At 44.8% G+C, this 27831-nt stretch overlaps 1 protein-coding gene across 1 annotated transcript; it reads right to left on the bottom strand.

Moving 5' to 3' along the window:
- Window positions 1-14911: 14911 nt before the first annotated feature.
- Window positions 14912-24628, bottom strand: LOC139579787 (uncharacterized). Its single transcript, XM_071408606.1, has 10 exons — window positions 24581-24628; window positions 23954-24292; window positions 23620-23868; window positions 23227-23356; window positions 22570-22731; window positions 20924-21171; window positions 18629-18787; window positions 18132-18249; window positions 15809-15912; window positions 14912-15480 (listed from the first exon to the last, which is right to left on the bottom strand). Exons 1-10 carry the CDS (start codon window positions 24626-24628, stop codon window positions 15328-15330), a joined length of 1710 nt encoding a protein of 569 aa, XP_071264707.1. The 3' UTR covers window positions 14912-15327.
- Between the last annotated feature and the right edge of the window lie 3203 nt (window positions 24629-27831).

The raw sequence follows: 27831 nt of genomic DNA, 5'->3' as shown, positions 1-27831 counted from the left end.
GGTGGAATGGAACAGTCCACTTCTAGACATTGGAATGAAATGGTCCATTTCTGTTGTAGTTTTTCTGTTGAGAACTTTGACCAGCTGTGAATAATAACATTAATAACAACACCTAAAGAAGAGAGGACCGCTCAGTGGGTTTGGGTTTGTTTTGGAGACAAGACACCACACAACTGCAGAACCACAAAAAGGACACTGGGAACTTAAACTCCAAGAAGAAACAACTATAAGGTGTGAATAAAAACAGATAAATGGTGTTAATTAACTGAACACCCCCCCCCCTCAAAAAAAAAACTACGATTTAATCGAATCTGAACTTTTGGATACTAAAAACATCATATTTATGTGTATGGTGAGGAGGGAGATGGATCCATGGATCGCCTTTGGAAAAAAGAGAGAGCACTTCTGCTCTGGAGTCACGTACTGACTGACTTCATCTAATCTAAACTCTGGGTAGAAGTTTCTCTCAAAAAACAGATCTAGGATCAGTTTACTCTTCCCTGAATCCTAACCTGAAGTATTACAGGGAGCAACACAATACTGAACTTAGATCAGTGTCAAGTGTTAACTTCTTTCTTCTCATTTAAAAAAAAAACTCTTTAAAGTGAATCAGATGCATGTCTGACCTCCCACCAACAGGGGGAGCTGTGGGGAGATGGGAGAGAGCTGGAGGAACTGGGCCTGACGCCATACACGCCTCAGGACCAATGGGAACACTCGCTGAGGTGTATGTGACCAATAACATTTGATTTATAGACTTATGATCGGACAGATCTGAATCTGACTAATCGGCGAACGCGATGATGGGACGCCGTGGACGGTTTAACCAATCAAACGATAGGACCGATGAGCCTGTCGTTATAAAAGGAATTTGAATGGATTTCATGCTCATCAATCAAATGTGATTTAAACCTAATCCACCAATCATCATATGGCATTATTGACAAGTAGCATCGAGATATTAACCAACCATACAACGAGGATTATCAGAATCTAACCAATCACGGACAATATATTTTCAGTAACAACCAATCGGATTCTTTGGCAAAGACAAGGACTTATGAAAAGATAACTGATTGAAAAAAAAACATCAGGTATTTTTGAAACAAAAAAGACTCGGAGGGATGCAGACAAATGTGACGTTTTTACATCATATGAGCTGGAATCACTGGGAATACAAGGTACCAGTATCAGTGCCAACGTATTCCAGCGTTTTCTAATGGAAAATGACAATTTTTCTGTCTTTCTGCCTTCTCTTGCTGAGACTAGGGAAGCTAAGTTCTGGGAACGTTCACAAAACTCCAAGGTTTTTCAGAAATCCTGGTTGGAGGATGACGGATTTCCTACCTATTCCGAGGAATCTTTTTTTTACCGGGATTTCTGAGAAATAAACCTGGGGGTTTTGGGGAACGTTAGCGTAAATGTGCAACCCTACTGTACATATGTTTAGACTGGCAGTGTTGCAGCACTGCCCTCCATTCATTAAGGCCATTACAGAGTACTCTACCGTGCTGACGACCAGTCACTTCATTCATTATGTATATCACAATCCTCCCTCACACACACAATGTAGTGAAACACACACACACACACACAATGTAGTGAAACACACACACACAATGTAGTGAAACACACACACAATGTAGTGAAACACACACACAATGTAGTGAAACACACACACACACACACAATGTAGTGAAACACACACACACAATGTAGTGAAACACACACACACAATGTAGTGAAACACACACACACAATGTAGTGAAACACACACACACAATGTAGTGAAACACACACACAATGTAGTGAAACACACACACACACACACAATGTAGTGAAACACACACACACAATGTAGTGAAACACACACACAATGTAGTGAAACACACACACACACACACAATGTAGTGAAACACACACACACAATGTAGTGAAACACACACACAATGTAGTGAAACACACACACAATGTAGTGAAACACACACACACACACACAATGTAGTGAAACACACACACAATGTAGTGAAACACACACACAATGTAGTGAAACACACACACAATGTAGTGAAACACACACACACTCAGTGAAACCATACACAAACGACATAGACGTGCGACGTGCACACACACACACACACACACACACACACACACACACACACAAGCATACACTATAGCTATACAAAATCAACCCAGAATGCAGAAGGATACACATGCCCCCCCCCCCACACACACACACACACACACACACACACACACACACACACACACACACACACACACACACATAACGTATCTACATGCATTTAACCATACTTTTAACATATAACATGTTGCCTCTGAAAACTAGCTTTTTGCCTGCTCCCCCCCCCCTCCTCAACTCCATTTATGTCAACATGTATTTAAATAAGTATTCATCTTTCAACACATTAAAGGGATGTTTTGGTCTATATAGCGGCTTTACATTAAAGGGATGTTAAAAGGATTCCTCTAACAGGACGTAGTAACTCATAGAACAAACCAAAATGTTTCGGGACAAAAAAATAACTCGAACTCTTCTTCTTCTGCATGAAATAAAAACAGCTATATGCTAATTTGTTATTTTTTGGGGGGAGAAAACCAGACGCCTTCTTTTTGGAGATATTATGCATCTCTGAAAACATGATGTATGTTTCTATGTGTGTGTTTGTATGTGAGGGAGAAGGAGAGAGGGAGAGAGAGGGAGGGAGAGGGAGAGGGAGAGAGGGGGAGAGAGGGAGAGAGAGAGAGAGGGGGAGGGAGAGAGGGGGAGAGAGGGAGAGAGAGGGAGAGGGAGAGGGAGAGAGGGGGAGAGAGGGAGAGAGAAGGAGAGAGAGAGAGAGGGGGAGGGAGAGAGGGGGAGAGAGGGAGAGAGGGAGAGAGAGAGAGAGGGAGAGAGGGAGAGAGGGACAGAGGGAGAGAGAGGGAGAGAGACAGAGAGAGCATCAGTGTGTGAAGTCATCACGAGGAGAGGAAGAGACAGAAACCTTCATCCCTCAGTGAGGTTATTTGAGGTTATTTGAGGTTATTTGCTGTAGCAATTTGAGAGAAAATGAGAATCTCCTCACATTGAAGGGACGCGTGGAAGGACTGTAGAGTCCAGGGGCTACACCTTATCAGTCTAAAATAGCATCCTCTCCTTGTCTCCTTCCTAAAAGGAAGCCAGGGTCGTCTACACCTTAACAGTCTAAAGAAAGATCACGCACCATATAATCAGTGACTTTAACTTCAGTTACACACTAACCACCTCTCAGGTAAGACTTGACACAATGTGTACAGTTCATTTGTAAAGCAAGCATCTGGGTTTCTACATGAAACATCAAACCATCAATTCTCCCTTAGAATTAGAATTGAGTTCTAATTCAATCCCTTAGAATTCGATTTAGAATTGAGTTCTAATTCAATCCCTTAGAATTCGATTTAGAATTGAGTTCTAACTCAATCCCCCAGAATGTGAGTTAGAATTGAGTTGTAGTTCTATGGTTCCCCTATCTCTCTCTCTCCACTCTTCTCTATGGTGTCACTGACCTTCTCAAACCCTCCGCCCTCTAACCTCTTGTCTCCCAACCTGCTGTATCTGAAGCTCTGTGATTGGTGGACTGGACTCAGCGCTGCGCTGATGTGACAATGGACGGAGGTTCTGTGTGGGTTCTAGTTCCAGAACGTTGGGTTCCAAGCCGGAATGCTCGAAGGGGATTGGTCTGTCTATGCCATAACCCTACCGGGTTTTCTAGCTCACCTTGAGCCACTGACATACAGTACATACTGTGTAGTAACCATGACCACCCGGTCCCTGGATATATGTAAATCATGGAGCTGGATTCCAACCCACAGGGTCTGGATTCAGGAGCTGAGTTAACCCAACGGACCAGGAGAACTTTGCTACAAGAGACTCTGAGAACAATGATTTGTGTTAATTACAAGACAGATCTTTTCTTCCAGGAAGTCAAACTGCTGTTTTAATGCAGAGTCTCGTACAGAGATACTACCCTACTAGCATCCTACCCTACCTTTCCTTCCCCGGCCTGTCACGGACCTTTAGGAACAGTGAACATGAATCTGTGTCTGCGTCCGGGATGGCACCCTAGTCCCTATAGAAGCCATATAGGGGGTCTGTCGTCAAAAGTCGGCTAAAAGTCGTGAAGTGTATAGGGATTAGGGTGCCAGTAGTGCACTATGCAGGGATTAGGGTGCCATTTAGGAGGCTGGCATTGTGTGGGAGTATGTGTGTTTTATATACTGCACGTTTAAAGACAATTTAAATCACTTCTTCTTAGCCTTGTTAAATGGGCCTGGAGAGAGAGAGGACGGGGTGATAACAGGCCTGGAGAGAGAGAGAGAGGACAGGGTGATAACAGGCCTGGAGAGAGAGAGGACAGGGTGATAACAGGCCTGGAGAGAGAGAGAGAGAGAGAGAGAGGACAGGGTGATAACAGGCCTGGAGAGAGAGAGAGAGAGGACAGGGTGATAACAGGTCTGGAGAGAGAGAGAGAGGACAGGGTGATAACAGGCCTGGAGAGAGAGAGAGAGAGGACAGGGTGATAACAGGCCTGGAGAGAGAGAGAGAGGACAGGGTGATAACAGGCCTGGAGAGAGAGAGGACAGGGTGATAACAGGCCTGGAGAGAGAGAGAGGACAGGGTGATAACAGGCCTGGAGAGAGAGAGGACAGGGTGATAACAGGCCTGGAGAGAGAGAGGACAGGGTGATAACAGGCCTGGAGAGAGAGAGGACAGGGTGATAACAGGTCTGGAGAGAGAGAGAGAGAGAGAGAGAGAGAGAGAGGACAGGGTGATAACAGGCCTGGAGAGAGAGAGGACAGGGTGATAACAGGCCTGGAGAGAGAGAGGACAGGGTGATAACAGGCCTGGAGAGAGAGAGGACAGGGTGATAACAGGCCTGGAGAGAGAGAGGACAGGGTGATAACAGGACTGGAGAGAGAGAGGACAGGGTGATAACAGGCCTGGAGAGAGAGAGGACAGGGTGATAACAGGCCTGGAGAGAGAGAGGACAGGGTGATAACAGGCCTGGAGAGAGAGAGGACAGGGTGATAACAGGCCTGGAGAGAGAGAGAGAGGACAGGGTGATAACAGGTCTGGAGAGAGAGAGAGAGAGAGAGAGGACAGGGTGATAACAGGTCTGGAGAGAGAGAGAGAGAGAGAGGACAGGGTGATAACAGGTTAATGACGTCTCAAAGAGATATTTCCATTCACCTGTTTAGGACTTTACTTTTGAAAGGTGACACCTCGGTTTACATCCTAAATGGTACCCTATATAGTGCACTACTTATAACCAGGACTGTGGCCAAAGTAGTGCACTATATAGGGAATAGGGTGCCTTTTGAACTCCTGATTGGTCGATTACCTAATAGCCATCTATAGAACTGTAAGAACTACCCAGTAGAACCGAGGAACCCGTAGAACACGCAGAACAGCGAACAATGTTCACAACAGACAAAAAGGCATGTTTTACCTGTTTCAATTTTGCATAAAAAAAAAAACTTTCAAAACTAAAAACTTTTTTTTTCCTCTTGATTTTCTCTTTTTTTTTATTTATCTGTTGCTGCTCTTTTATTAGCTGGGATTCATTAATTATTCAACTAAATGCATTTGCTAATGATTACGAGGATGAGGTGTGCTTCCAGAAATGGTACCCTATTCCTTATATAGCGGACTATAGAGGGCCCTGGTCAACAGTAGTGAACTATAGAGGGCCCTGGTCAACAGTAGTGGACTATAGAGGGCCCTGGTCAACAGTAGTGGACTATAGAGGGCCCTGGTCAACAGTAGTGGACTATAGAGGGCCCTGGTCAACAGTAGTTAACTATAGAGGGCCCTGGTCAACAGTAGTGGACTATAGAGGGGCCTGGTCAACAGTAGTGGACTATAGAGGGGCCTGGTCAACAGTAGTGGACTATAGAGGGCCCTGGTCAACAGTAGTGGACTATAGAGGGCCCTGGTCAACAGTAGTGGACTATGGAGGGGCCTGGTCAACAGTAGTGGACTATAGAGGGCCCTGATCAACAGTAGTGAACTATAGAGGGCCCTGGTTAACAGTAGTGGACTATAGAGGGGTCTGGTCAACAGTAGTGGACTATAGATGGCCCTGGTCAACAGTAGTGGACTATAGAGGGCCCTGGTCAACAGTAGTGGACTATGGAGGGGCCTGGTCAACAGTAGTGGACTATAGAGGGGTCTGGTCAACAGTAGTGGACTATAGAGGGGCCTGGTCAACAGTAGTGGACTATAGAGAGCCCTGGTCAACAGTAGTGGACTATAGAGGGCCCTGGTCAACAGTAGTGGACTATAGAGGCCCCTGGTCAACAGTAGTGGACTATAGAGGGGCCTGGTCAACAGTAGTGGACTATAGAGGGCCCTGGTCAACAGTAGTGGACTATAGAGGGCCCTGGTCAACAGTAGTGGACTATAGAGGGTCCTGGTCAACAGTAGTGGACTATAGAGGCCCCTGGTCAACAGTAGTGGACTATAGAGGGTCCTGGTCAACAGTAGTGGACTATAGAGGCCCCTGGTCAACAGTAGTGGACTATAGAGGGCCCTGGTCAACAGTAGTGGACTATAGAGGCCCCTGGTCAACAATAATGGACTATAGAGGGCCCTGGTCAACAGTAGTGGACTATAGAGGGTCCTGGTCAACAGTAGTGGACTATAGAGGCCCCTGGTCAACAGTAGTGGACTATAGAGGGCCCTGGTCAACAGTAGTGGACTATAGAGGGGCCTGGTCAACAGTAGTGGACTATAGAGGGCCCTGATCAACAGTAGTGGACTATAGAGGGCCCTGGTCAACAGTAGTGGACTATAGAGGGCCCTGGTCAACAGTAGTGGACTATAGAGGGGCCTGGTCAACAGTAGTGGACTATAGAGGGCCCTGGTCAACAGTAGTGGACTATAGAGGGAATAGGGTCCCATTTCAGTCACAGCCGAGGAGTTGTTGTTACAGAACGGTTTGATGATGATGATGATGATGATGATGATGATGATGTGTGTAAAAGTTTGACTTTGACATTAAAAGCTCCTTGAAACATTTTAAAAGTTGAATTTTTTAATTTGTACTCAGGCTCGGTATTCAATCCAATGCGCGTTATAGAGCAGCACATTGCATTTGACTTTTAAATGTCCACTTGAGCCAACATTCACAGTGTTTACCATGAAGGTGATATCCTTGAACGTTGGGGGAAATGCCTTTTAATAAAGGCTCATTGTAGAATGTCCAGTACTCTGCTCTATAACGTGCCTCAGATTGAGACGTGGCCTCGGGCATGACATTTAACACATGCTAATATCTGGTACATTGATGTTTTAGGATTGAGACGTGTCCTTGGGCATGACATTTAACACATGCTAATATCTGGTACATTGATGTTTTAGGATTGAGACGTATCCTTGGGCATGACATTTAACACATGCTAATATCTGGTACATTGATGTTTTAGGATTGAGACGTGGCCTCGGGCATGACATTTAACACATGCTAATATCTGGTACATTGATGTTTTAGGATTGAGATGTGGCCTCGGGCATGACATTTAACACATGCTAATATCTGGTACATTGATGTTTTTGGTTTGAAAATGCTAAACCTAGCAAGACAAAGGAGATGATTGTGGACTACAGGATAAAGAGGACCGAGCACGCCCCCATTCTCATCTAAGGGGCTGCAGTGGAGCAGATAGAGAGCTTCAAGTTCCTTGGTGTCCACATCACCAACAAACTGACATGGTCCAAACACACCAAGACAGTCGTGAGAGGTATTCTCATCGGCAGACTCAACAGCCTTGGTTTCTCTAATGACTGCCTCGCCTGGTTCGCTGACTACTTCTCAGATAGAGTTCAGTGTGTCAAATCGGAGGGCCTGTTGTCCGGACCTCTGGCAGTCTCTATGGGGGTGGCACAGGGTTCAATTCTCGGGCCGACTCTTTTCTCTGTATATATCAATGATATATCTTTTCTCTGTATATATCAATGATGTCACCCTTGCTGCTGGTGATTCTTTGTTCCACCTCTATGCAGACGACACCATTCTGTATACTTCTGGCCCTTCTTTGGACACTGTGCTAACACACCTCCAAACGAGCTTCAATGCCATACAACACTCCTTCCGTGGCCTCCAACTGCTCTTAAACGCTAGTAAAACTAAATGCATGCTTTTCAACAGATAGCTGCCTGCACAGCCCGACCGCCCACCTAGCATCACTACTCTGGACGGTTCTGACTTAGAATATGTGGACAGCTATAAATACCTAGGTGTCTGGTTAGACTGTAAACTCTCCTTCCAGCCTCACATCAAACATCTCCAATCCAAAGTTAAATCTAGAATCGGCTTCCTATTTCGCAACAAAGCCTCCTTCACTCATGCTGCCAAACATACCCTCGTAAAACTGACTATCCTGTCAATACATGATTTAGGCGATGTCATTTACAAAATCGCCTCCAATACTCTACTCGGCAAATTAGATGCAGTCTATCACAGTGCCATCCGTTTTGTCACCAAAGCCCCATATACTACCCACCACTGCGACCTGTATGCTCTCGTTGGCTGGCCCTCGTTACATATTCGTCGCCAAACCCATTGGCTCCAGGTCATCTATAGGTCCTTGCTAGGTAAAGCTCCGTCTTATCTCAGCTCACTGGTCACCATAGCAACACCCACCCATAGCACGCGCTCCAGCAGGTATATCTCACTGGTCATCCCCAAAGCCAATTCTTCCTTTGGCCGCCTTTCCTTTCAGTTCTCTGCTGCCAATGACTGGAACGAATTGCAAAAATCATTGAAGTTGGAGACTTATATCTCCCTCACTAACTTCAAGCATTGGCTGTCAGAGCAGCTTACCGATCGCTGCAGCTGTACACAGCCCATGTGTAAATAGCCCACCCAACTACCTACCTCATTTTGCACACCAGTATTTCTACCTGCACATCATCATCTGCACATCTATCACTCCAGTGTTAATTGCTAAATTGTAATTACTTCGCTACTATGGCCTATTTATTGCCTTACCTCCCTACTCCATTTGCACACACTGCATATAGATCTTTCTATTGTGTTATTGACTGTACGTTTGTATATGTGTAACTCTGTGTTGTTGTATGTGTCACACTGCTTTGCTTTATCTTGGCCAGGTCGCAGTTGTAAATGAGAACTTGTTCTCAACTGGCCTACCTGGTTAAATAAAGGTGGAAAAAAATAAAAAAGAGTGCACGACAAAACCTATTCCCCCTCAGGAGACTGAAAAGATTTGGCATGGGTCTTCAGATCCTCAAAAGGTTCTACAGCTGCACCATCGAGAGCATCCTGACTGGCTGCATCACTGCCTGCTAATGCAACTGCTTGGCGTCCGACCGCAAGGCACTACAGAGGGTAGTACGAACGGCCCAGTACGTCCCTGGGGCCAAGCTTCCTGCCATCCAGGACCTCTATACCAGGCGGTGTCAGAGGAAGGTCCTAAATATTGTCAGACTCCAGTCACCCTAGTCATAGACTGTTCTCTCTGCTACCGCACAGCAAGCGGTACTGGAGCACCAAGTCTAGGTCCAAGAGGCTTCTAAACAGCTTCTACCCCCAAGCCATAAGACTCCTAAACACCTAATGAAATGGCTACCCAGACTATTTGCATTTCCACCCCCCTCTTTACACCACTGCTGCTCTCTGTTGTTGCCGTGCTTCTACACCTGCATTGCTTGCTGTTTGGGGTTTTAGGCTGGGTTTCTGTACAGCACTTTGAGATATCAGCTGATGTAAGAAAAGCTTTATAAATACATTTGATTTGATTTATGCATAGTCACTTTAATAACTCTACCTACATGTACATACTACCTCAACTGACCGGTGCCCCGCACATTGACTCTGTACCTCCCTGTATATAGTCTTGCTATTGTTATTTCACTGCTGCTCTTTAATTACTTGTTACTTTTATCTCTTATTTTTATTCATATTTTTTTGAAACTGCATTGTTGGTTAGGGGCTCGTAAGTAAGCATTTCACTGTAAGGTCTACCTACACCTGTTGTATTCGGCTCATGTAACTAATAACATTTGATTTGATTTGATTTGATTTGATATGGTGGCAGTAGCTAGGTAACAAACCTAGCACTGTTACACTCCAAATGGAACCCTATTCCCTATATAGTGAACTACTAGTGACCAGAGCCCTATTCCCTATATAGTGAACTACTGTTGACCAGAGCCCTATTCCCTATATAGTGAACTACTGTTGACCAGAGCCCTATTCCCTATATAGTGAACTACTAGTGACCAGAGCCCTATTCCCTATATAGTGAACTACTAGTGACCAGAGCCCTATTCCCTATATAGTGAACTACTGTTGACCAGAGCCCTATTCCCTATATAGTGAACTACTAGTGACCAGAGCCCTATTCCCTATATAGTGACCTACTAGTGACCAGAGCCCTATTCCCTATATAGTGAACTACTAGTGACCAGAGCCCTATTCCCTATATAGTGAACTACTGTTAACCAGAGCCCTATTCCCTATATAGTGAACTACTAGTGACCAGAGCCATATTCCCTATATAGTGCACTACTTTAGACCAGAGCCCTATTCCCTATATAGTGGCACTACTTTAGACCAGAGCCCTATTCCCTATATAGTGCACTACTTTAGACCAGAGCCCTATTCCCTATATAGTGAACGACTAGTGACCAGAGCCCTATTCCCTATATAGTGCACTACTTTAGACCAGGGCCATATTCCCTATATAGTGCACTACTTGGGCCCTGGTTGAAACTACTGCACTGTGTGGGGAATAGGGAGCCATTTTGTGATGGACCCTCTGTCCTAATCCATAGACTGCTTCCAAGGTAATGAAACCACACTCTGTCACCTGGGCCACACCTGGGCCACACCTGGGCCACACCTGGCCACACCCGGCCACACCTGGGCCACACCTGGCCACACCCGGCCCACACCTGGGCCACACTCTGTCACCTGGGCCACACCGGGCCACACCGGGCCACACCTGGGCCACACCGGGCCACATCGGACCACACCGGGCCACAGGTAACCTCACAGTAGTTCTCTATAAAGTTCTGAACCCAATCAGAATGGACCTGGATGGCAGTTATTGAGAGAACGACGGTCGTGATGTGGAAATACTGAATCGCACAAATGTCCTCTTCAGCTACTGCAGTTTGTCAACGATGTCAATGCAGTCGTGTCTTATAAGCCCAAGTGGGCGGGGCATCCTGAAGACACAAGGCAGTGTAACAACAAAATGTATCAAACTAAATCAAATGTGTCCCTGGTTTCTTGGGGGTATACAGAGGGGGGTTATGCCGTGTGGGCTGGAATTCTGAGGCTGAAAGGAGAGGCTATGCTAGGCTAGGAGGAAGGGAGAGGTGAGGGAGCTATTGAGAAACAGAACCAGTAATAAGCTAAGGAGAGAGACCAAGGAGCTGGGAGAGAGACCAAGGAGCTAGGAGAGAGACCAAGGAGCTAGGAAGGGAGGCAAGGCACAGTGAGAGACATGAAACTACATACAGCAAGGAAAGAGACTAAAGAGAGAGAGACCAAGGAGCTAGGAGAGAGAACAAGGAGCTAGGAGAGAGACCAAGGAGCTAGGAAGGGAGGCAAGGCACAGTGAGAGACATGAAACTAGAGCCATCAAGGAGCTAGAAGAGAGACATGAAACTAGAGCCATCAAGGAGCTAGGGAGCGAGAAGAGAGACATGAAACTAGAGCCATCAAGGAGCTAGGGAGCGAGAAGAGAGACATGAAACTCAAACCATTAAGGAGAGAGATTATATTCTAGAGAAGTCAACTGGGATCTACAACAAAGGATTTATAAAATAAAATAAAGAGAACTAGATGATCTAAAAAAGCGAACTAGACGACCAAGACTAGACCAAACTAGACGACCAAGACTAGACCAAACTAGACGATCAAGACTAGACCAAACTAGACGACCAAGACTAGACCAAACTAGACGACCAAGACTAGACCAAACTAGACGACCAAGACTAGACCAAACTAGACGACCAAGCTAGACCAAACTAGATGACCAAGACTAGACCAAACTAGATGACCAAGACTAGACCAAACTAGACGACCAAGACTAGACCAAACTAGACGATCAAGACTAGAACAAACTAGACGACCAAGACTAGACCAAACTAGACGACCAAGACTAGACCGAACTAGACGACCAAGACTAGACCAAACTAGATTACCAAGACTAGACCAAACTAGACGATCAAAACTAGACCAAACTAGACGATCAAGACCAGACCAAACTAGACGACCAAGACTAGACCAAACTAGACGACCAAGGCTAGACCAAACTAGACGACCAAGACTAGACCAAACTAGACGATCAAGACTAGACCAAACTAGACGATCAAGACTAGAACAAACTAGACGACCAAGACTAGACCAAACTAGACGACCAAGACTAGACCAAACTAGACGACCAAGACTAGACCAAACTAGACGACTAAGACTAGACCGAACTAGACGACCAAGACTAGACCAAACTAGACGACCAAGACTAGACCAAACTAGACGACTAAGACTAGACCGAACTAGACGATCAAGACTAGACCAAACTAGACGACCAAGACTAGACCAAACTAGACGACCAAGACTACACCAAACTAGACGACCAAGACTAGACCAAACTAGACGACCAAGACTAGACCAAACTAGACGACTAAGACTAGACCGAACTAGACGACCAAGACTAGACCAAACTAGACGACCAAGACTAGACCAAACTAGACGACTAAGACTAGACCGAACTAGACGATCAAGACTAGACCAAACTAGACGACCAAGACTAGACCAAACTAGACGATCAAGACTAGACCAAACTAGACGACCAAGACTAGACCAAACTAGACGATCAAGACTAGACCAAACTAGACGACCAAGACTAGACCAAACTAGACGACTAAGACTAGACCGAACTAGACGACCAAGACTAGACCAAACTAGACGACCAAGACTAGACCAAACTAGACGACTAAGACTAGACCGAACTAGACGATCAAGACTAGACCAAACTAGACGACCAAGACTAGACCAAACTAGACGACTAAGACTAGACCGAACTAGACGACCAAGACTAGACCAAACTAGACGACCAAGACTAGACCAAACTAGACGACTAAGACTAGACCGAACTAGACGATCAAGACTAGACCAAACTAGACGACCAAGACTAGACCAAACTAGACGATCAAGACTAGACCAAACTAGACGACCAAGACTAGACCAAACTAGACGATCAAGACTAGACCAAACTAGACGACCAAGACTAGACCAAACTAGACGACTAAGACTAGACCAAACTAGACGACCAAGACTAGACCAAACTAGACGACCAAGACTAGACCAAACTAGACGACCAAGACTAGACCGAACTAGACGACCAAGACTAGACCAAACTAGACGACCAAGACTAGACCAAACTAGACGACCAAGACCAGACCAAACTAGACGACCAAGACTAGACCAAACTAGACGACCAAGACGAGACCAAACTAGACGACCAAGACTAGACCAAACTAGACGACCAAGACTAGACCAAACTAGACGATCAAGACCAGACCAAACTAGACGACCAAGACCAGACCAAACTAGACAACCAAGACTAGACCAAACTAGATGACCAAGACTAGACCAAAATAGACGACCAAGACTAGACCAAACTAGACGATCAAGACTAGACCAAACTAGACGACCAAGACTAGACCAAAATAGACGACCAAGACTAGACCAAAATAGACGACCAAGACTAGACCAAACTAGACGACAAAGACTAGACCAAACTAGATGACCAAGACTAGACCAAACTATCAAGACTAGACCAAACTAGACAACCAAGACGAGACCAAACTAGATGACCAAGACTAGACCAAAATAGACGACCAAGACTAGACCAAACTAGACGACCAAGACTAGACCAAACTAGATGACCAAGACTAGACCAAACTAGACGACCAAGACTAGACCAAACTAGACGATCAAGACTAGACCAAACTAGACGACCAAGACGAGACCAAACTAGATGACCAAGACTAGACCAAAATAGACGACCAAACTAGACCAAACTAGACAACCAAGACTAGACCAAACTAGACGACCAAGACGAGACCAAACTAGACGACCAAGACTAGACCAAACTAGACGACCAAGACGAGACCAAACTAGATGACCAAGACTAGACCAAAATAGACGACCAAGACTAGACCAAACTAGACGACCAAGACTAGACCAAACTAGACGACCAAGACGAGACCAAACTAGACGACCAAGACTAGACCAAAATAGACGACCAAGACTAGACCAAACTAGACGACCAAGACCAGACCAAACTATCAAGACTAGACCAAACTAGACGACCAAGACCAGACCAAACTATCAAGACTAGACCAAACTAGACCAAACTAGACAACCAAGACTAGACCAAACTAGATGACCAAGACTAGACCAAACTAGACCAAACTAGACAACCAAAACTAGACCGATCAAGACGATCAAGACTAGACCAAATTAGTCGATCTAGCACAGACAACTAGAGAAATGGCACCCTCTCTCCTATACAGGGCACTACTTTAGACCAGAGCCCTATGGGATAGAACAGGTAAAAGCCTGACGAGTGGAGAAAGTAGTAAACTATATAGGGCACTACTTTTGAACAGAACCCTATGGGATAGAACAGGTAAAAGCCTGAGGAGTGGAGAAAGTAGTGAACTATATAGGGAATAGGGTGGCATTTGGGAGGGACTCAAAATGAGCTGAAGTGGACCCTGTTTATCTGGATCACCGGCGACACCTAGTGGCCAACAACCAACATTACAACTCAGAAGGTATATTAACACGCAGTAATACTGGACATGAACAGCACATTTATGTAATTGTATTTGTACAGTACATTTAATGAATGAATGGTTCCTCTATAGTAACCACGGAGATGTTGCATCCATTACATCATCAAACAGGGGATTTCATAGAACAAACGACAACAAATCTGAATATACGTTGACGGCATGGAATGGGTAGTTTTCTATTCAATACCATGGAATGGTTAGTTTTCTATTCAATACCATGGAATGGTTAGTTTTCTATACAATACCATGGAATGGTTAGTTTTCTATTCAATACCATTGAATGGTTCGTTTTCTATTCAATATCATGGAATGGTTGGTTTTCTATACAATATCATGGAATGGTTGGTTTTCTATTCAATATCATGGAATGGTTAGTTCTTTTGGACAATAAAGTTGTATTCCTTACAGTGTATAGAATATAATAAACGGTTTTAGGGTGGAATTTAACGGTAGAAGAGCAGCACAGCAGCTTCGGTGATCTCCCTGGACGCACTAAAGCCTGTGTTGGTCCCGTAGCCGTTCCAGTCAAAGCCAGTGAAGTCACCACACTGACTGGGAGCATCCTCAGGGAAGTGTCCACCACCACCTATACAGTACTACACACACACACACACACACACACACACACACACACACACACACACACACACACACACACACACACACGTTATGAAACAGATGGACACATGCATGCCATCTAATGCTTGCACACACAGACACACACACACACACAAACAAACAGACACACACACAGACCCACACACACAGACACACAGACCCACACACACACAGACCCACACTCACAGAGACACAGATACAGATAGAGACACACAGACACACACACACAGACCCACACACACAGAGACACACAGACACAGTAATTATTTGTCTTAAAAAATACCACGATTGTTCCTTTTAACTTACATGTTCAGTGTTACAGCCAGTTGGTTTGACCCCAGAGCAGATGGCCATGGCTGCTCGTTCATAATTTATGGCTCTGAACGTGATGAAGCCAGGTTGAAACTCACCTTTAGGAGATAAAGAACATGGCAGAAACATGATATTAATGCATACAAGCCACGTAATTTATTCCATAGACAGATTCCCCTTCTGTATAAACTTAATGACAGTAACGTTGTTTTATATACAGGCATATATACTGTATATATTTATATATATATATATATTTATAAACTGGGTGGTTCGAGCCCTGAATGCTGATTGGCTGAAAGCTGTGGTACATCAGACCGTATACCACGGGTATGTCAAACTTTTTTTTTTTACTGCTCTAATTACATTGGTAACCAGTTTATAATAGCAATAATGCTCCTCGGGGGGTTGTGGTATATGGCCGATATACCACGGCTAAGGGCTGTATCCAGGCACTCTGCGTTGCGTCATGCTTAAGAACAGCCCTTAGCCGTGGTATATTGGCCATATACCACACCCCCTTAAATATATATGTTCTTTTCAGGGGGGTGTATATTTAGTTTGAGTGAAAGAACACTCTATTATGTCTATGTGTCATGGTGGATAAAATATGATTGAATAAAAATCACATACTTCCTGAGATAAAGAAACAACAGTTAATATACAGTTGAAGTCAGAAGTTTACATACACTTACTTAGGTTGGAGTCATTAAAACTAGTTTTTCAATCACTCCACAAATTTCTTGTTAACAAACTATAGTTTTGGCAAGTCGGTTACAACATCTACTTTGGGCATGACACAAGTAATTTTTCCAACAATTGTTTACAAACAGATAATTTCACTTATAATTCACTGTATCACAATTCCAGTGGGTCAGAAGTTTACATACACTAAATGATGTCATGGCTTTAGAAGCTTCTGATAGGCTAATTGACATCATTTGAGTCAATTGGAGGTGTACCTGTGTACATATTTCAAGGCCTACCTTCAAACTCAGTGCCTCTTTGCTTGACATCATGGGAAAATCAAAAGAAGTCAGGCAAGACCTCAGAAAAACAATTGTAGACCTCCACAAGTCTGGTTCATCCTTGGGAACAATTTCCAAATGCCTGAAGGTACCACGTTCATCTGTACAAACAATAGTACGCCAGTATAAACACCATGGGACCACGCAGCCGTCATACCGCTCAGGAAGGAGACGTTCTGTCTCCTAGAGATGAACGTACTTCGGTGCGAAAAGTGCAAATCAATCCCAAAACAACAGCAAAGGACCTTGTGAAGATGCTGGAGGAAACAGTATCTATATCCACAGTAAAATGAGTCCTATATCAACATAACCTGAATGGCCGCTCAGCAAGGAAGAAGCCACTGCTACAAAACCGCCGGTTTGCAACTGCACATGGGGACAAAGATCGTACTTTTTGGAGAAATGCCCTCTGGTCTGATGAAACAAAAATAGAACTGTTTGGCCATAACATAATCGTTATGTTTGGAGGAAAATGGGGGATGCTTGCAAGCTGAAGAACACCATCCCAACCGTGAAGCACGGGGGTGGCAGCATCATGTTGTGGGGGTGCTTTGCTGCAGGAGGGACTGGTGCACTTTACAAAATAGATGGCATCATGAGGAAGGGAAAATTATGTGGATATATTGAAACAACATCTCAAGACATCAGTCAGGAAGTTAAAGCTTGGTTGCAAATGGGTCTTCCAATTGGACAATGACCCCAAGCATACTTACAAAGTTGTGGCAAAATGGCTTAAGGACAACAAAGTCAAGGTATTGAAGTGGCCCTCACAAAGCCCTGATCTCAATCCTATAGAAAATGTGTGGGCAGAACTGAAAAAGGCTGTGCGAGCAAGGAGGCCTACAAACCTGACTCAGTTACACCAGCTCTGTCAAGAGGAATGGGCCAAAATTCACCCAACTTATTGTGGGAAGCTTGTGGAAGGCTACCCGACACGTTTGACCCAAGTTAAACAATTTAATGGCAATGCTACCAAATACTAATTTAATGTATGTAAACTTCTGACCCACTGGGAATGTGATGAAGGAAATAAAAGCTGAAAAAAAATCATTTTCTCTACTATTATTCTGACATTTCAAATTCTTAAAATAAAGTGGTGATCCTAACTGACCTAAGGCAGGGCATTTTTTACTAGGATTAAATGTCAGGAATTGTGATAAACTGAGTTTAAATGTATTTGGCTAAGCTGTATGTAAACTTCCGTCTTCAACTCTATGTCTACAGATATATTTCATTAAATCACTCTCTTTCAATAGTTCATGGTTGATCAAATTAAAGAGGCCCCTTACTTCTTGAGCTGGGTCCATACAGCTGTCTGGTGGTTTCTGTGTCTCCATGGTCATAGACAACAGGAACGGATGGTCCTCTGTTGCTGCAAGACCCCACGTTGTATCTCACCGGGTGGGTCTGGGATATCAGAACACAACATGTCATTCATGTTGAGCTTCATCAAGCACCCAGCTGTTTGACCCACTGTGGGGGGTCTCAAGACTGTGTTAACCTGCTGAGCTAAAGCCTAGGCATAAGCTTGATGCATTAGTTTGTCAAAATTATTCATAACGCAAATGTGGACCAAACCACCTCAAACACCTGTGTAAGTACATTTAACAAAAACACATCAATTGTATTGTGTGCGTGTGTGTGTGTGTGTGTGTGTGTGTGTGTGTGTGTGTGTGTGTGTGTGTGTGTGTGTGTGTGTGTGTGTGTGTGTGTGTGTGTGTGTGTGTGTGTGTGTGTGTGTGTGTGTGTGTGTGTGTGTGTGTGTGTGTGTGTGTGTGTTTGATACCTTGAAGAGTTGGTGCAGGTTGCCTCCATGCAGGGTGAGGAAGCGTCTCTCTGTGTGGTAACGCAGGATGGACGCCAGGTTCCAGTGTTCCATAGGAGAGTTGTTGGGAACGTGCCACACAGACATGTCCTCCGCCACGATGTCATAATACCCAGGGTTCTGAGGGAGAGAGGAGATGTATTAATACCCAGGGTTCTGAGGGAGACAGGAGATGTATTAATACCCAGGGTTCTGAGGGAGACAGGAGGAGATGTATTAATACCCAGGGTTCTGAGGGAGACAGGAGGAGATGTATTAATACCCAGGGTTCTGAGGGAGACAGGAGGAGATGTATTAATACCCATGGTTCTGAGGGAGACAGGAGGAGATGTATTGATACCCAGGGTTCTGAGGGAGACAGGATGAGATGTATTAATACCCAGGGTTCTGAGGGAGACAGGAGGAGATGTATTAATACCCATGGTTCTGAGGGAGACAGGAGGAGATGTATTAATACCCAGGGTTCTGAGGGAGACAGGAGATGTATTAATACCCAGGGTTCTGAGGGAGACAGGAGGAGATGTATTAATACCCAGGGTTCTGAGGGAGACAGGAGGAGATGTATTAATACCCAGGGTTCTGAGGGAGACAGGAGGAGATGTATTAATACCCAGGGTTCTGAGGGAGACAGGAGGAGATGTATTAATACCCAGGGTTCTGAGGGAGACAGGAGGAGATGTATTAATACCCAGGGTTCTGAGGGAGAGAGGAGATGTATTAATACCCAAGGTTCTGAGGGAGAGAGGAGATGTATTAATACCCAGGGTTCTGAGGGAGACAGGAGGATATGTATTAATACCCAGGGTTCTGAGGGAGACAGTAGATGTATTAATACCCAGGTTTCTGAGGGAGACAGGAGGATATGTATTAATACCCAGGGTTCTGAGGGAGACAGGAGATGTATTAATACCCAGGGTTCTGAGGGAGACAGAAGGAGATGTATTAATACCCAGGGTTCTGAGGGAGACAGGAGGAGATGTATTAATACCGAGGGTTCTGAGGGAGACAGGAGGAGATGTATTAATACCCAGGGTTCTGAGGGAGACAGGAGGAGATGTATTAATACCCAGGGTTCTGAGGGAGACAGGAGGAGATGTATTAATACCCAGGGTTCTGAGGGAGACAGGAGGAGATGTATTAATACCCAGGGTTCTGAGGGAGACAGGAGGAGATGTATTAATACCCAGGGTTCTGAGGGAGACAGGAGGAGATGTATTAATACCCAGGGTTCTGAGGGAGACAAGAGGAGATGTATTAATACCCAGGGTTCTGAGGGAGACAGGAGGAGATGTATTAATACCCATGGTTCTGAGGGAGACAGGAGGAGATGTATTAATACCCAGGGTTCTGAGGGAGACAGGAGGAGATGTATTAATACCCAGGGTTCTGAGGGAGACAGGAGGAGATGTATTGATTTGTGTTTTGATTCAGGAAATGCACTGTAATTCCCATTCCAATTTTTCAATGCATTTCAATGGGAAGAATTTAGAATTGTAACATGGTTAACTTTCTAGACAGACTGGAATTGAAATGGAATTGAGCCCAACCCTGCTGTACAAGTTTTTAACATTAGTTTAGTTTAAACCCCATCGTATGATATAGCAATCTGATAATCTATTTAACATATCAGCTTAAACCCCATCATATCATATAGCAATCTGATGCCCGATTGTACAGTCGATGAGGTGGATATCGGGAAAAAACGATCTAGTCTAAACAACACTCGATGATCTGGAAAAGGGATTGAGACTAGACCGTCAAGACCAGACAAAAGTAGATGATTTAGAAAAATACATCTAGACTAGACAAAACTAGATGATCTAGAAAAGGTGATTGAGACTAGACCGTCTAGACTAGACAAAAGTAGATGATCTAGAAAAAGACATCTAGACTAGACAAAACTAGATTATCTAGAAAAAGCGATTGAGACTAGACCGTCTAGACTAGACAAAAGTAGATGATCTAGAAAAAGACATCTAGACTAGACAAAACTAGATGATCTTGAAAAAGCGATTGAGAATAGACCGTCAAGACCAGACAAAAGTAGATGATCTAGAAAAATACATCTAGACTAGACAAAACTAGATGATCTAGAAAAAGGGATTGAGACTAGACCGTCAAGACTAGACAAAAGTAGATGATCTAGAAAAAGACATCTAGACTAGACAAAACTAGATGATCTAGAAAAAGCGATTGAGACTAGACCGTCTAGACGAGACGAAAGTAGACTAGACAAGACAAAACAAGTTGCTCTACCTTGAAGTCGTCAGAAGTGGCGCCCTCTGCTGTTCCAAAGGTGACCCTGTTGGCCCAGTTCCCTTCTCCGTCTGGCCGGTTGGGGTTACTACCCTGCTCACTGGACCAGCGGTCACCCACCGTGCACTTCCCATACATGTTGTTCTCGTGCACGCTCGCCACCAGGGTCCAGCCGCCGCCCGCTGTGGTCATGTCACAGAAGGTCTGGTACACCACCCCGCTGGCCGTAGTCAGGTAGTACAGTCCATCTGACAGACAGATAAATATATTAGAAATATATATCCAAATATATTGAAATGTACATAATTACGTATGTTGAATTATGTAAATAGATACTGTACCAGTCAAAAGTTCGGACACACCTCCTTATTCTAGGTTTTTTCTATATTTGTACTATTTTCTACATTGTAGAATAATAGTGAAGACATCAGAACAATTAAATAATACAAATGGAATCATGTAGTAACTAAAAAAGTGTTAAACAAATCAAAATATATTTTATATTTGAGATTCTTCAAAGTAGCCACCCTTTGCCTTGATGACAGCTTTGCACACTCTTGGGATCCTTTTTCTTGTTTGGTTACTACATGATTCCATATGTGTTATTTCATGGTTTTGATGTCTTCACTGTAATTCTACAATGTAGAAAATAGTAAAAATAAAGAAAAATCCTGGAATGAGTAGCTGTGTCCTGGTACTGTATCTTGAAATATATACCTACATATATTGAAGTATTTAACAATATATTGAACTACAGTAATCCCTCGTTTATCGCGGGGGTTACGTTCCGAAAATGACCCGCGATAAGTGAAATCCGCGAAATAGAAAACTTTTTTTTTTTTTACAATTAGCAACTATTACATGTATACAAATACAGTGACTCACGTGTAGGCCGTTTCGTCGACATTATGGGTTTAGGAGATGTTCGAAATTACAAGATAATTTGGCCAACTTAATGTAAATTTGCCAAGCTGTTTTATGTACGTACACATAACTGCACGAGACGACAAAATGATAGCACAATTCGTAGCATGTTTTGATACAAGAAGCGGGAGTGAGTTTTTAGCGAATCAGAATGCAGAGCACAATGCACCAAAAAAAAAGAAAATCCGCGAAATAGCGAATCCGCGATAAGTGAACCGCGAAGTGGCGAGGGATCACTGTATATACTTACGTATAAGCAAGTGTAAACCTAAATATACTAACATATATGTAAATATAACAAAGTAAATGCCTAAATATTTCTAAATATAACGAAATATAAATGCCCAACTGAGGAGTAAATTCTTTGTAACCATGGTGATACTCAATGTACTTTACACGCAACACCAAACATTACCACCGGGTGGCGACAGAAAAACAGTACAAGATTGTCACTGCTATTCTTTCTGTTGTAGTCTGAGTGATCAGACATGAATAATACTTTAATATACAGCACTGCAGTGTACAGCAGTTATAAACATGGGTGGTCCTGTGTAGCACAGAGCAAGGCTACGTTAGGAGTGTGGGTTTATGTCCCACTGGGGAAACTCATGTGAAAATGTTTACACGTAATCCTGTAAGACGCTTTGAATAAAAGCATCTGCTAAATGGCATATATAGTTAATATATTATTATTATTATTATTGTATAAAAATGTTTCTTACCTTGGTGTTGGTTATATCTGTCCCTTGTTTCTTTACAGCTTCTGGCAACGTATCGTGTTCTGTTCCTCAGCCTCTCCAAGCTGTTGAAGTCTGTTCTGAGAGACTGGACACTGGGCCCAACCCCGACTGCATGTCTGCCCTCGTGGACCGCCTGCACGGCTACTGGAAATCAAGAAGATGAGAGGAAAGTTAAAATACTTAGTACACCTATGTCTTTTATTATTATTATTATTATTATATTTAACTAGGCGACTCAGTTATGAACAAATTCTCATTTACAATGATGGCCCCGGCCAAACCGAGATGGCGATGGGCCAATTGTGTGCCACCCTATTGGACGCCCAATCACAGCCAGATGTGATACAGCCTGGATTCAAACCGGGTACAATAGTGACACATCTTGCACTGAGGTGCAGTGTCTTACACCACTGCACAACTCGGGAGTGTGTGTGTGTGTGTGTGTGTGTGTGTGTGTGTGTGTGTGTGTGTGTGTGTGTGTGTGTGTGTGTGTGTGTGTGTGAGTGTGTGAGTGTGTGAGTGAGTGCTATATGACATTACTACAGAGGATTAAACATACTGATACCAGTATCTCCATACTGGTCCTAAAATAATAAGGAAACAATTCACCTGAGGTATTGTTGCTTCTGTCCATCTTACAATTACAGTACACAGCTGTAACGTGGTAGGCTATCTGGGAGGGGGTGGAGGGGTCGTTGTTCACTGTAACGTGGTAGGCTATCTGGGAGGGGGTGGAGGGGTCGTTGTTCACTGTAACGTGGTAGGCTATCTGGGAGGGGGGTGGAGGGGTCGTTGTTCACTGTAACGTGGTAGGCTATCTGGGAGGGGGTGGAGGGGTCGTTGTTCACTGTAACGTGGTAGGCTATCTGGGAGGGGGTGGAGGGGTCGTTGTTCACTGTAACGTGGTAGGCTATCTGGGAGGGATCGTTGTTCACTTTAATGTGGTAGGCTATCTGGGAGGGGGTGGAGGGGTCGTTGTTCACTGTAACGTGGTAGGCTATCTGGGAGGGGGGTGGAGGGGTCGTTGTTCACTGTAACGTGGTAGGCTATCTGGGAGGGGGTGGAGGGGTCGTTGTTCACTGTAACGTGGTAGGCTATCTGGGAGGGGGTGGAGGGGTCGTTGTTCACTGTAACGTGGTAGGCTATCTGGGAGGGGGTGGAGGGGTCGTTGTTCACTGTAACGTGGTAGGCTATCTGGGAGGGATCGTTGTTCACTTTAATGTGGTAGGCTATCTGGGAGGGGGTGGAGGGGTCGTTGTTCACTGTAACGTGGTAGGCTATCTGGGAGGGGGGTGGAGGGGTCGTTGTTCACTGTAACGTGGTAGGCTATCTGGGAGGGGGTGGAGGGGTCGTTGTTCACTGTAACGTGGTAGGCTATCTGGGAGGGGGTGGAGGGGTCGTTGTTCACTGTGACGTGGTAGGCTATCTGGGAGGGGGTGGAGGGGTCGTTGTTCACTGTAACGTGGTAGGCTATCTGGGAGGGGGTGGAGGGGTCGTTGTTCACTGTAACGTGGTAGGCTATCTGGGAGGGATCGTTGTTCACTTTAATGTGGTAGGCTATCTGGGAGGGGGTGGAGGGGTCGTTGTTCACTGTAACGTGGTAGGCTATCTGGGAGGGGGTGGAGGGGTCGTTGTTCACTGTAACGTGGTAGGCTATCTGGGAGGGGGTGGAGGGGTCGTTGTTCACTGTAACGTGGTAGGCTATCTGGGAGGGGGGTGGAGGGGTCGTTGTTCACTGTAACGTGGTAGGCTATCTGGGAGGGGTGGAGGGGTCGTTGTTCACTGTAACGTGGTAGGCTATCTGGGAGGGGGTGGAGGGGTCGTTGTTCACTGTAACGTGGTAAGTTATCTGGGAGGGGGTGGAGGGGTCGTTGTTCACTGTAACGTGGTAAGTTATCTGGGAGGGGGTGGGGTAGTGGTTTGCTGTAACAAATGGACAATACAGTTGTATAGTTAATTAGAACAGTGAATAGGTGAGAGGTCAGTTTCTTACCAAGTTGAGGTTGTGAAGTTGAGTTAGATTTAGGTGCACATGATGCATGTTCAACCATCAGCAGAGGAACCATCAACCACAGGAGAAGACAGGACAACATGTCTATGGAGAAGAGAGAGAGAGACATCAACAACAGGAGAAGACAGGACAACATGTCTATGGAGAAGAGAGAGACATCAACCACAGGAGAAGACAGGACAACATGTCTATGGAGAAGAGAGAGACATCAACCACAAGAGAAGACAGGACAACATGTCTATGGAGAAGAGAGAGACATCAACAACAGGAGAAGACAGGACAACATGTCTATGGAGAAGAGAGAGACATCAACAACAGGAGAAGACAGGACAACATGTCTATGGGGAAGAGAGAGACATCAACAACAGGAGAAGACAGGACAACATGTCTATGGAGAAGAGAGAGACATCAACCACAGGAGAAGACAGGACAACATGTCTATGGGGAAGAGAGAGACACATCAACAACAGGAGAAGACAGGACAACATGTCTATGGAGAAGAGAGAGACATCAACAACAGGAGAAGACAGGACAACATGTCTATGGAGAAGAGAGAGACACATCAACAACAGGAGAAGACAGGACAACATGTCTATGGAGAAGAGAGAGACATCAACAACAGGAGAAGACAGGACAACATGTCTATGGAGAAGAGAGAGAGAGATCAACAACAGGAGAAGACAGGACAACATGTCTATGGAGAAGAGAGAGAGACACATCAACAACAGGAGAAGACAGGACAACATGTATATGGAGAAGAGAGAGACACATCAACAACAGGAGAAGACAGGACAACATGTCTATGGAGAAGAGAGAGACATCAACAACAGGAGAAGACAGGACAACATGTCTATGGAGAAGAGAGAGACATCAACCACAGGAGAAGACAGGACAACATGTCTATGGGGAAGAGAGAGACATCAACCACAGGAGAAGACAGGACAACATGTCTATGGGGAAGAGAGAGAGATCCACCACAGGAGAAGACAGTACAACATGTCTATGGGGAAGAGAGAGACATCAACCACAGGAGAAGACAGGACAACATGTCTATGGGGAAGAGAGAGAGAGATCAACCACAAGAGAAGACAGGACAACATGTCTATGGGGAAGAGAGAGAGAGACATCAACCACAGGAGAAGACAGGACAACATGTCTATGGGGAAGAGAGAGACATCAACCACAGGAGAAGACAGGACAACATGTCTATGGGGAAGAGAGAGAGACATCAACCACAGGAGAAGACAGGACAACATGTCTATGGAGAAGAGAGAGACATCAACCACAGGAGAAGACAGGACAACATGTCTATGGAGAAGAGAGAGAAACATCAACAACAGGAGAAGACAGGACAACATGTCTATGGGGAAGAGAGAGACATCAACCACAGGAGAAGCCAGGACAACATGTCTATGGAGAAGAGAGAGAGATACATCACCAACAGGAGAAGACAGGACAACATGTCTATGGGGAAGAGAGAGAGACATCAACAACAGGAGAAGACAGGACAACATGTCTATGGAGAAGAGAGAGACATCAACCACAGGAGAAGACAGGACAACATGTCTATGGAGAGGAGTGAGAGAGACATCAACAACAGGAGAAGACAGGACAACATGTCTATGGGGAAGAGAGAGACATCAACAACAGGAGAAGACAGGACAACATGTCTATGGGGAAGAGAGAGACATCAACCACAGGAGAAGACAGGACAACATGTCTATGGGGAAGAGAGAGAGACATCAACCACAGGAGAAGACAGGACAACATGTCTATGGAGAAGAGAGAGAGACATCAACAACAGGAGAAGACAGGACAACATGTCTATGGAGAAGAGAGAGACATCAACAACAGGAGAAGACAGGACAACATGTCTATGGGGAAGAGAGAGAGATCCACCACAGGAGAAGACAGGACAACATGTCTATGGGGAAGAGAGAGACATCAACCACAGGAGAAGACAGGACAACATGTCTATGGAGAAGAGAGAGACATCAACCACAGGAGAAGACAGGACAACATGTCTATGGAGAAGAGAGAGACATCAACCACAGGAGAAGACAGGACAACATGTCTATGGGGAAGAGAGAGAGAGATCAACCACAAGAGAAGACAGGACAACATGTCTATGGGGAAGAGAGAGAGAGACATCAACCACAGGAGAAGACAGGACAACATGTCTATGGGGAAGAGAGAGACATCAACCACAGGAGAAGACAGGACAACATGTCTATGGGGAAGAGAGAGAGACATCAACCACAGGAGAAGACAGGACAACATGTCTATGGAGAAGAGAGAGACATCAACCACAGGAGAAGACAGGACAACATGTCTATGGAGAAGAGAGAGAGACATCAACAACAGGAGAAGACAGGACAACATGTCTATGGAGAAGAGAGAGACATCAACCACAGGAGAAGACAGGACAACATGTCTATGGAGAAGAGAGAGAGAGACATCACCAACAGGAGAAGACAGGACAACATGTCTATGGGGAAGAGAGAGAGACATCAACAACAGGAGAAGACAGGACAACATGTCTATGGAGAAGAGAGAGACATCAACCACAGGAGAAGACAGGACAACATGTCTATGGAGAAGAGAGAGAGAGACATCAACAACAGGAGAAGACAGGACAACATGTCTATGGGGAAGAGAGAGACATCAACAACAGGAGAAGACAGGACAACATGTCTATGGGGAAGAGAGACACATCAACCACAGGAGAAGACAGGACAGCATGTCTATGGGGAAGAGAGAGAGACATCAACCACAGGAGAAGACAGGACAACATGTCTATGGGGAAGAGAGAGACATCAACAACAGGAGAAGACAGGACAACATGTCTATGGAGAAGAGAGAGACATCAACAACAGGAGAAGACAGGACAACATGTCTATTGAGAAGAGAGAGACATCAACCACAGGAGAAGACAGGACAACATGTCTATGGGGAAGAGAGAGACATCAACCACAGGAGAAGACAGGACAACATGTCTATGGAGAAGAGAGAGACATCAACCACAGGAGAAGACAGGACAACATGTCTATGGAGAAGAGAGAGACATCAACAACAGGAGAAGACAGGACAACATGTCTATGGAGAAGAGAGAGACATCAACCACAGGAGAAGACAGGTCAACATGTCTATGGAGAAAAGAGAGACATCAACCACAGGAGAAGACAGGACAACATGTCTATGGGGAAGAGAGAGAGACATCAACCACAGGAGAA

The sequence above is a fragment of the Salvelinus alpinus genome, chromosome 6 (assembly GCF_045679555.1).
Source record: "Salvelinus alpinus chromosome 6, SLU_Salpinus.1, whole genome shotgun sequence".
NCBI classification, from domain to species: domain Eukaryota; kingdom Metazoa; phylum Chordata; class Actinopteri; order Salmoniformes; family Salmonidae; genus Salvelinus; species Salvelinus alpinus.
Note: the sequence above shows the minus strand (reverse complement) of the source record. Positions and strands in the feature narration are given on the sequence as shown.